This window comes from Lissotriton vulgaris, chromosome 11 (genome assembly GCF_964263255.1).
Source record: "Lissotriton vulgaris chromosome 11, aLisVul1.2, whole genome shotgun sequence".
NCBI classification, from domain to species: Eukaryota; Metazoa; Chordata; class Amphibia; order Caudata; family Salamandridae; genus Lissotriton; species Lissotriton vulgaris.
In genome coordinates this window covers 1,056,833,686-1,056,845,045 of record NC_141699.1, presented here as the reverse complement: position 1 = coordinate 1,056,845,045, position 11,360 = coordinate 1,056,833,686, and the positions used below count along the sequence as shown (strand labels likewise).

Sequence of the window (11,360 nt, the reverse complement as noted above, 5' to 3'; positions counted from 1 at the left end):
TTCCTTCAGAGCAGCAGTCCAGCAGAGTGTCAGTCCTTGCAGCAGCAAAGCAGTCCATCTTATTGGCAGAGTATCTACAAGTCCAGAAATGCACTGAAGAGTTGATGTCTTAATTCCTTCTTAAATACACAGTTGTGCCTTTGGAGTGGAGAGAGGCCTCTAGAGGTATGCCTTTGAAGCGCACAGATGCCCTGTCCACCACAGCCTATTTAAGAGTAAGTAGGGCTGTGCCCTGCTCCTCCCTCCCATAAGTACTGCTATACCCAATCAATGGTCATCTTTTGATAAGGAGGCACAACTAGTCATGCATTGCTGTAGTGTGTGCAGTATTTGATTACGGCATTTGCTGCCAAATGCATAGATGCTAATATGTTGTGCTCTAGTGCCTTACTAATTAATAATTAAAAGTGCATTAGGCAAGGATGACTATTTTACTCAGTTAATGATGATGCAAAATCACTATTCACTTTTCTGTTTTTATTTTAAATTTTTTAAAACCCTAAAATATTGAGGGACAATGCCAAACAAAATGCAACCAAGATGATCTTCTGTTCACATGTACTGTAATGTGCTTAATGTGTTTGTAAGCATAGGGAAATGTAAACCTACTGCATGCATTTAGTGAATGACATTCGTAGGACTAGGTGGTAAATTAAATGGTTTGGGCTTGCGATTGATGGAGTAGAAAATGCAACCAACATGATTTGCATCAATTCAAAGTCATGTTTAGACTTGTTGTGAGGATGCGCCTGTTGGTAACTTGAACAGCTGGTGGAAGTCTAGAATTTATGGAAAGAACCCCTGCCTGTGGCACTCACTCACTACCTCTCCTAAGAACAGAACAGCTGTTTGTGACTTTATCTGCGACAAAATCAAAAAACGATGATTGAAGATAAACTTAAGAAAGAATATTTCATCACCATGTCAGTAACATATGGGATTGGAATTTTCTTCAGTTCATTCATCATGGCTTTCATTCTCCGGGTCAGGGCCAAAGGAAAAAAACTGAACACCTGCTATCTCATCTTAGTGGCTCTGGGGATCTGCGGCACATGGTATCAAAGTACAACATTAGGATTCAGGTTTGCTACTATGATATTGTCTCCTGTTTATCGCAGTGCTCAAGTATCACAAGTCCTGTTACAACTGACAGCATGGTCTGGTGGCTGCAACTCCTGGTTCATCGCCTGTCTCTGTGTCTTCTACTGTGTGAAAATCGCAGACTTCAGCAATCGCATTTTCTTCTTCTTAAAGCCCAGGATCTCGAAGGTCGTTCCATGGCTGCTCCTGGGATCTGTGGTTGGATCCTTCATCCTCAGTATGTCCTTGTGCTTGAGTTCAGGAGGAGAACATCCACAGAAATCAACAACTAATCTCACAGCTAGCTCTTCTTCCGCAAGTGAAGATACAAAAGCACAAGAATGGAAATTCAAATTATTTGGTGTTCTTGGCTTCATCTTGCCTGTTCTGCTTGACATTGCTTCCACCGCACTCATCTGTGTGTCCCTCTGCAGACACACCCGGCGAATGAAAGAGAACGCATCCGGGGTCAGTCAGCCCCGACTGGAGGTCCATTTTGCAGCAGCCAGGATGATGGGCTCACTCTTACTGACATGCAGTTTACTGGTCCTTGCACAGTATGCTGTGCTACATTTCAAATCAAGTAATTGCCAGTTCATTTTTGGGCTCATCATTGATTTCTGTACTCCTGCACAGCCCATCATCCTGGTTCTAGGAAACACCAAGCTGAAGCAAGCCTTCTGGAAGGTTGTCAATCCTTGGAAAAAATTGGTCTGCTGTCAATGACCCTAATGCAATCAAGGAAAATTGCCCACTTGCCCCCAGTCTGGCAGTAAAATACACCAGTTGGGGTTACCCGGACTACATACTGTAATAATAGCAACACTCCTCCCCAATTAGGTATCTGAGAAACCAACATGACCTGAAGTTTTGCAGATGTTTTCCCTCCTAACCGTTTGAATGATTATTTTTGGCAATTAAAAAATTTTGAAGCATTTAGAAAGCTGAATTCGCATCAGGGTGTATAATTTTAATTGTGCCCTTTTACTACCTGTAATATGCTGTTTCTATTTCAACATTTAATGCTTTCCTTTTTGAAATTTGAATATTAGTACCATTGCTCAGTAAATCACCCGCTTGCAGCTGGGATGCTCATTTACTACCTTTTAATAAATACATTGTACTTGGAATTCTACTCCTCGACCTGCTTTTCACAGTGCCTATTGGTAGTTGACATTGCAGCATCACAACTCAACTTTAAAAACTTATTACAGTAGAGGAACTATGTTTCGTTATTACAGATGACTAGTGATGTCACAACTACATTGTGAAAAGAGAATTAGAGATGAGATGTTATACAAACATTACAAGATTCCACATAACAGTTTGGTATGTAATGAAGGAGGTGTGATATTGTGATCCATTTTTTTTTTGTAGACAAGAAATCTAATTGTCTTTATTTTGCAAACAGCTTTGTGAACAGACTCATTATTGTTTTAAACTTTCAATGCACCAATGTACATATTACTCAAGAACCTCAGGAATGGAGGAGATGTTTTAATCTGATTTATATACCCCTGGGACACTTTATGTTATTTTATTTATTTAAATTTTTTGTCAAACACTACAAACTTCACGATGGTACCTTATAGTGCTTTAGATCAGGTACATTGGTGTAACAATGCATCGAGAGACATATGAAGTAGAGACAGTAACCATTAATCATGCATGCTGATAGGAAGATGGTGAAGCCTTAGGGACGAGTTAATAGAATCTGAGGGGCTTATATACAAGGCCCTTGTGCCATTTTTGTGTCACTTTTCCCATGTTAAAAATGACGCAAAAGTGGAACAAGGGGCTTGTAATCGCCCCCTGAGAGACTGAAAGACCCTGGGGAAGAGAGGATAAACTGGACATCTAGCAGATAAGATTCAAATTGTTCTATTAAGAAAAAACTGTTTGACATTATATAGCTTAATTTGCTTTTAAATTAATTAAAAACATTGCAGGAATTGTTTATAAATAGAAAGTGAATGTGATCATGTGAAGAAAATAGTTGGTGAAGTATCGATGTTTATCTTTAGTTAATTGTAATAGGAAGAATAATATCAGTTAAGAAGCAAAACCGTAGTAATATATAATGGAATAAGGCAACATTGAAATGATTTGTGCTATTATTAAACAGTTAACGGAAATGGAAAAACAATACATGCCGAAATTCAATTTTCTTAACTTTTTTAGTAGTTTCAATTTTTTAGAACCCCAGTGGTGATTTATTTTTTGGTATGTCCTTTTGTGGGTGAGCTGTATAAAGAGTGCAGACAACAAACAAATGGGGGTGGATGAAATTGTTATTGTGACTGCAGTATATCGTGAAGTTCATTAATTTTTAATTCTGCTATCAGGCAATTATGAGTGTGTGAATTGTTTTGTCATTAAATTATCACGAAATTCCATAAAAATGTATCAAACTTATAATTTGTAGTTAAATGTGGTTTGCCTGAATCTTGCATTACTTTAAGTAGCCGAGCACACCTTTTGTGTAAAAATGTTTTGTGAGATACTGACATGAGGCTGGTTCTCTATTTCTTGTACCTGTTGTTTTCATCTTTATGTGAGACTAATGGCCAGAATTACAAGTAGTGCTCTGTTGCTAGATTATGATATAATAAGTTAACTTCATCTTCTTTAGATAAAAGTCCAGATAGCTGCAATCCTTTTTTCCATTCCTCTATTACTCCTTATGGATGCCACATAGTACTGTGTCTTTCCTGGACAGCAGTAGATCTCCCAGAGACTAAGCAGGGTTATTCCTCAACAGGTAGCACCGCATTTCTAGCCGGCACATTTTGAAAGCGGATGTTGTTTTAAACTTGGGCTTATTTCTGGGGAATATCTTTTTAAACTTACTTACCTTGCACCTTGGTTCACTGCTCCTTGCTCCCATTCAGTCAGTCCCCGGTCCACCGCAGCGTCTGCTGTTTGTGTGGAGGGATGTGGCTCCGCCCTCCTTCAGTCATTTCCGCTAGTGGGGGCATATTTAACCAGGGTACTTTCGCGGCCGCGCTGCAACAGGTAGCACCGCATTTCTAGCCGGCGCATTGTGATAGCGGATGTTGTTTTAAACCTGTGCTTATTTCTGGGGAATATCTTTTTAAACTTACTTACCTTGCACTTTGGTTCACTGCTCCCTGCTCCCATTCAGCCATTACCCGGTCCACCGCAGTGTGTGCTGTTTGTGTGGAGGGAAGTGGCTCCGCCCTCCTTCAGTCATTTCCGCTACTGGGGGCATATTTAACCAGGGTACTTTCGCGGCCGCGTTCCAACAGGTAGCACCGCATTTCTAGCCGGCGCATTTTGATAGCGGATGTTGTTTTAAACTTGTGCTTATTTCTGGGGAATATCTTTTTAAACTTACTTACCTTGCACTTTGGTTCACTGCTCCTTGCTCCCATTCAGCCATTCCCCGGTCCATCGCAGCGTGTGCTGTTTGTGTGGAGTGACGTGGCTCCGCCCTCCTTCAGTCATTTCCGCTACTGGGGGCATATATAACACTGTGTGGATGTTCTCGACCTTCTGGAAACCAAAAGGCCAGACACCCTGTTCTTAATGGAGACTTGGCTCTCTGAAGATTCAGTGCGATCCCAGGGCTGGCACTTCCGGACGGCTATGTCATACACACTCTTAATAAAGACACAAGAGGTGGTGGCATAGCAGCCATTGTGAAAACCGGTTTATGCTTGTTCCTTTACTAAACGGCCCATTGTAGGCTGCGAATGTGCCTGCTTCAAAATCACCTTTAATTCCAACTACACAATGACTGGGTTACTAATATATCGCCCACCGGAAGCATTTATTGACACTGTATGCACCTTGTTGGTCAACTCTCCCAATTATACGATCTTGGGAGATTTGAATTTTCATTTTGATAACCACACTGATGTAGATGCAGTGAATTTATTGGCGGACTTTGCGGCCTGCCAGCTAGACCAGCGGGTTCCAGGTCCCACTCACTCAGCCGGTCACCTGCTGGATCCGGTTTTTACCAACATTCCTTCCCTGATTACACTATCGCCGTTACCCATGACCTGGTCTGACCATTTTTTGGTCCCTTTGTGTATTCAGGGCATAGCTCCCAAACGTAATTTAGAGAAGACCTATTCCTCAAAACGCCCTTGGCATAAGCTTAATTGGGATCAATTTGAAACTCTACTTTTGAGCTCTGTTCCAGAGCTGGCCACAGATCCTGACAAAGCTTATTTGGCCTTTTCTGACTGGATTAGCTAATTCCAGCTAAGTGGTCCCCTAATCGTATGTCCAAGTCCAATCCGTGGTATAATGATAAACTAGCTTTGCTGCAAAAAATCTGTAAAAAATGTGAAGGATCCTGGAGAAAGGACTTTGACCCTCTAATGAAACCACATTATTGGGATGCAGTAAGGGCCTACCACAGGGCAATTCACACTGAACATGCAGCTTTTTATGTTTTAAGAATTAGGAATAGTATTAATCCTGCGAAGAGTATTTTCTCTATTGTGTCAGATTTAAAAAATCAGAAGGAGACAGCTGGCCCATTAATTTCATCGACTTAGCAATGTGAGGAACTTGCCTTATTCTTTTTCAAAAAGATAGAAGACATCTACAAAGGTTTCCCCATGACTGCTCTGGACTGCCCTGAAATACTTAGCAATTGGACGCTTAATACCTTAGAGGTATTTCCTCAGATTGAGCAGGACCAGCTACTTGCCCTTTGTGCAAAAATCAAATCAGGCTCATCCGCCGATCCTTTCAAAGTTGTCCACTTCAGGAGAATTCTACCTACTATTTTGCCCTCCCTGAGCCAAGTGATTAATAAATCACTTAGTTGAGCGATCGTTCCTACAGCATGGAAACAGGCCAGAGTACTGCCATTGCTCAAAAAACCTTCCCTGGATGCCAAAAAAACTGAGAATTTCAGGCCGATTTCATTGCTCCCCTGGACTGCGAAAATTGTGGAAGCATATATTAATTCCATTCATTCGGACCACCTGACCAGCAATAATATACTTGACCCCTCGCAAAATGGATTTCGTGCTGGCCATGGTACGAAGTCAGCGCTTTTGACGGTACAAGAACATCTTTGGGCAGCACTGGACGCAGGACAGACGTCGGCACTGATCCTTGTGCATCTCAGTGCCAAGTTTGATACGGTGTCCCATGCCATCTTGCTGCGTCGGTTGAAAGAGGCAGGCATCTGTGGCCTTGCTTTGAAGTGGCTTGCATCATTTCTTTCAGATAGGTCTTACCAGGTGACTGCTCCCCCTTTTTTCATCAACCTTTCCCAAGAAGCACGGAGTACCACAGGGTTCATCTTTGAGTCCTCTGCTCTATAATTTATATGTACAACCGTTGGCTGTTTTTGCCAAGAGCAGAGGGCTGACGGTGGTCTCCTACGCCAATGACACACAGCTGGTGGTAGCACTTTCTGGTAACTCCAGGGCCAACGCCGCTAAGTTCCAAGGTGATCTTGCGGCAGTTGCCGACTGGATGACAGCCAATTGCCTCCAGCTGAATGCTAGTAAGTCGGAGGTGTTGCTGGTGGAAAAGGACCATGGGCTATGGAATGAGCACTGGTGGCCCAGGAATCTAGGTACCCCTCCCCCTCCTAAACAGGTGGCAAAGAACTTGGGGGTCTGGATGGACTCCTCGCTTAGTTTCCAGACTCGAACAAAGAAGGTAGCGGGTACCTGTTTCGGTCTCCTTCGTGAGCTGAGACCTATCCTAGGCTTCTTCGATGCTCCGACCAGACAGCTCATTATTCAGGCAGTGATTATCTCTAGGCTCGATTATGTGAACTCTCTGTACCTAGGGGTAAACAAGGCAGAAGTACTAAGGTTACAGAGAGTTCAGAATGCCAGAGTTAGAGCTCTTTTGGGCTTGCGTAGAGTCTGCTCAGTGTCTGGCAGTCTCTGCCACCTTCACTGGCTGCCCGTGGCTCCAAGGATTGAGTTTAAAGCACTCTGTATAGCTTTTAGACTTGGATCCCCTATCTCCTTGACAGATTTGCTTTCTTTCTATGTTCACCCCCATCAGCTTCGCTCTATGGGCCAACATTTGCTGCGGGTCCCTCTTGTCAGGAAAGTTTGTGCTGGAGGTCGTTCTTTCCACTGTAGAGTGGCTGTTCTCTGGAATTCTCTGCCCCCTCATATTTGTAGCCTTAACAATCTCACTCAGTTTAGGAGAGCTATTAAAACCTTCCTCTTTCCTACTGTGTAGACCGTCTTCCGTATCTTTGCTGCTGTTTTGCTTCTAGCGACGGGACATCATAGGATGTGACAACTATAACTTAAAATATGTCTCCAAATGTAGGGGCCCATTAGGATGACGGTCGGAAAACCACCCCGACCGCAATGGTAGCAGAAAACAACCGCCCACCGGCACCGCATCAACACCGGCAGACCCATTAGGACAATTGCCAAAAAAAATCCGACAGCGGCGGTAAGAGCTACCGAAAGACTGCCGGACACAAGCGGAGCTGTCGAAAATCCGTCTGCGGTGATCGGATTCGCTGCGGAAACACACCAACCCGTCGCCAGTGCAGCTGAGTCACCGCACGACACATTATGATATCCCCGATGCGACTGTGGTACGTTCCACTGTATCGGGCCGCCGCAGTCGCAGACAGTGATGAATGGGAGATACGGCGGAGGGGCTGGAGCATAGCCACCGCCGAAGACGCTCCGTGAAAAACATGGCGGCCAACCTGAAAACACTCACCAAGGCTACCAAGTGCACCCAGCAAACTAGTCCTGCCCCCAACCCATCTAACACAACCCAAAGAGACACCCCCATGCCAAAACCAAAATCTACAAATGCCATGACAACCCACACAACACACCTGACAGAAATTACCCATTTTGAAACACCCACATAGCTGAGTATAAAACCAGCCACTTCCCTGACCACAATCCTTTCCAACACTCCCAAAGAGAAGGAAATTTACCAGATCTGGGAGGAGAGACAAAAGAATACAGCACACACACATCACCACCACCACCATCACTACCACACCTACACCTCTAACACCTTTGCACATAAAAACACCACACACATCCCCACCACAACCACTACTTACACACCTGCACCTCTAACCCCTTGGCACACCACACACCATGGCAGCACACAAAATGCCAGAATCACGGACACTGAGTTGAGGGTATTGGTAGATGGGATAATCAGGGTTGAGTCACATTTGTTTGGCACCCTGGTCCACCAGACACCAGCAGCCACCAGATCACAAATGTGGGCAAGGATATTTGAGAAGTTCAATGCAGTAGGGACCACCCGCACAACAAACAGGAAATCATAAGGAGGTGGCATGATCTCAAGACACTTGTCAAGAAGAAGAGGGCCAAGAACCGTGAGCTGGCCACGGGGACTGGCGGTGGCACTCCACTCCCACCCAAAAGATTCACCGATTGGGAAGAGAAGGTGCTTGCCATCCTGCATCCAGAGAGTCTCACAGGAATAGCCGGGGGAGTCCAGGCTGGTAAGTACAATCAAATATATCCCATCACACTGCAATGTACTGTCTTGCACAACTACAAAGCTACACCTCCTAGGCACAAGTCCAGTCACCATAACACAACACACAACAAAGGCCTCACAGATGGAACATTCACTCCATCCAAATCACCCCAAACCTACACAACATTCACAGGGTGGCATGTGTATAGGCAACCAGCAACACAACTCCTGCCAGGCACCCCTGTCCCAACCCTGAGCAGGATGGAGCACTCACCCCCCAGCATGTGTCAGCCAGTGTATGGGTCGCCTTCACCTAACAAGTAGGCAGCCATCTTACCAGGGAGGTGTCTCTGGGGATCGGAGGCCTGCACTAAAACTCCCAACATGCCCCCCTGTCCCACCCCTGAGTGGGATGGAGCACTCACCCCCACCTCCAGCATGTGGCAGCTATCGTATCACAAAAAAAAAAATAACAGGTTGGTAACCATTGTCCCAGGGAAGGCTTGGGGGGAGGGGGGAAGGCTGCACTACAACACAAACCAGGCAGCTCTGTACTCAAGCCCAGCAAGATGGAGCACTCACCCCCCCCCAGCATGTGGCAGCCATTGCAGTGTTCCATATACACCTAACAGGTAGGTAGCCATCTTCTTTTGGAGGGCTGGCGGGGGGAGGCCTGCAACACAACTCCCACCAGGCACCCCTGTCCCACCCCTGAGCAGGATGGAGCACTCACCCCCCAGTATGTGTCAGCCAGTGTATGGGTAACTTTCACCTAACAGGTAGGCAGCCTTCTTACCAGTGAGGTGACTCTGGGGGTTGCAGGCCTGTACTACAACATGCACCAGCCAGCCCTGTACCCAAGCCCAGCAAGATGGAACACTCACCCCCCAGCACGTGGCAGCAATTGCAGTGTTCATCTACACCTAACAGGTAGGTAGCCATCTTCCTAGGGAGGGCTTGGGGGAGGCCTGCACTACAACACCCACCAGGCAGCCCTGTACCCAAGCCCAGCAAGATGGAGCATTCCCCTCCCCCCTCCAACCATGTGGCAGCCATTGCAGTGTTCATCTTCCTGGCAGAGTATCTACAGGTCCGGAAATGTACTGAAGAGTTGATGTCTGAAGTCCTTCTTAAATACACAATTGTGCCTTTGAAGTGGAGAGAAGCCTCTAGAGGTATGCCTTTGAAGTGCACAGATGCCCTGTCCACCACAGCCTATATAAGAGTAAGTAGGGCTGTGCCCTGCTCCTCCCTCCCATAAGTACTGCCATACCCAATCAATGGTCATGTTTAATAAGGAAGTAAGACCAGTCATGCATTGCTGTAGTGTGTGCAGTATTTGATCACTGCATTTGTTGTCAAATGCATAGATGCTATTATGTTGTGCTCTATGTGCCTTACTAATTAATACATAAAAATGCATTTGGCAAGGATGACTATTTTACTCAGTTGATGATGATGATGCAAGATCACTATTCACTTTTCTGTTTTTATTTTATATTTTCAAAACCCTAAAATGTTGAGGGACAATGCCAAACAAAATGCAACCAAGATGATCATCTGTTTACATGTACTGTAGTGTGCTTAATGTGTTTGTAGGCATAGGGAAATTTAAACCTACTGCATGCATTTGGTGAATGACATTCGTAGGACTAGGTGGTAAATTAAATGGTTTGGGCTTGTGATTGATGGAGTAGAAAATGCAACCCACCTGATTTGCATCAATTCTAAGTCATATTTAGACTTGTTGGGAGAATGCTCCTGTTGGTAACTTGAACCTGGAGCAGCTGGTGGAAGTCTGCAATTTACGGAAAGAACCCCTGCCTCTGACACTCACTCACCACCTCTCCTAAGAACACAACAGAGCAGTTGTTTGTGGCTTTATCTGCAACAAGATAAAAAAAGATGATTGAAGATAATCTTAATAAAGAATATTTCATTATCACGTCAGTAACATATGGGATTGGAATTTTGTACCGTTCATTCATCATGGGTTTCGTTCTCCGGGTCAGAGCCAAAGGAAAAAAACTGAACACCTGCTATCTCATCTTAGTGGCTCTGGGGATCTCTGGCACATGTTATCAAAGTATGCTACTATGATATTGTCACCTGTTTATCGCAGTGCTCAAGTATCACAAGTCCTATCTCAACTGACATTGTGGTCTGGTAGCTGCAATTCCTGCCTTATCGCCTGTCTCTGTGTCTTCTACTGTGTGAAAATCGTAGACTTCAGCAATCGCATTTTCTTCATCTTAAAGCCCAGGATCTCTAAGGTGGTTCCCCGGTTGCTCCTAGGATCTGTGGTAGGATCCTTCATCCTCAGTATGTCAATGTGCTTGAGTTCAGGAGGAGAACATCCACAGAAATCCACAACTAATCTCACAGCAAACTCTTCTTCCGCAAGTGAAGATACGAAAGCACAAGAATTATACGCCAAATTATTTGGTGTTCTTGGCTTCATCTTGCCTGTTCTGCTTGACATTGCTTCCACCACAATCATCTGTGTGTCCCTCAGTAAACACACCCGGTGAATGAAAGAGAATGCATCCGGGTTCAGTCAGCCAAGACTAGAGGCTCATTTTGCAGCAGCCAGGATGAAGGGCTCACTCTTACCGACATGCAGTTTACTGGTCCTTGCACAGTATGCTGTGCTACATTTCGAATCAAGTAATTGCCAGTTTATTTTTGGGCTCATCATTGATTTCTGTACTCCTGCTCAGCCCATCATTCTGGTTCTGGGAAACACCAACCTGAAGCAAGCCTTCTTGAAGGTTGTCAATCCTTGGAAAAAAGTGGCCTCCTGTCAATGAACCTAATGCAATCAAGGAAAATTG

The 11,360-nt window shown here is 44.7% G+C and overlaps 1 protein-coding gene across 1 annotated transcript; it reads left to right on the top strand.

Annotated features, from left to right (window-relative positions):
- The first annotated feature begins 882 nt into the window (after positions 1-882).
- LOC147684064 (taste receptor type 2 member 2-like) lies at positions 883-1,806 on the top strand. Its single transcript, XM_086942592.1, has one exon. The coding sequence runs from the start codon at positions 883-885 to the stop codon at positions 1,804-1,806; it is 924 nt and encodes a 307-aa protein (XP_086798718.1).
- The last annotated feature ends 9,554 nt before the right edge of the window (positions 1,807-11,360 follow it).

Bases quoted from the DNA above. Each gene is read 5' to 3' on its own strand.
- LOC147684064 (XM_086942592.1), top strand. From the start codon at position 883: ATGATTGAAGATAAACTTAAGAAAGAATATTTCATCACCATGTCAGTA.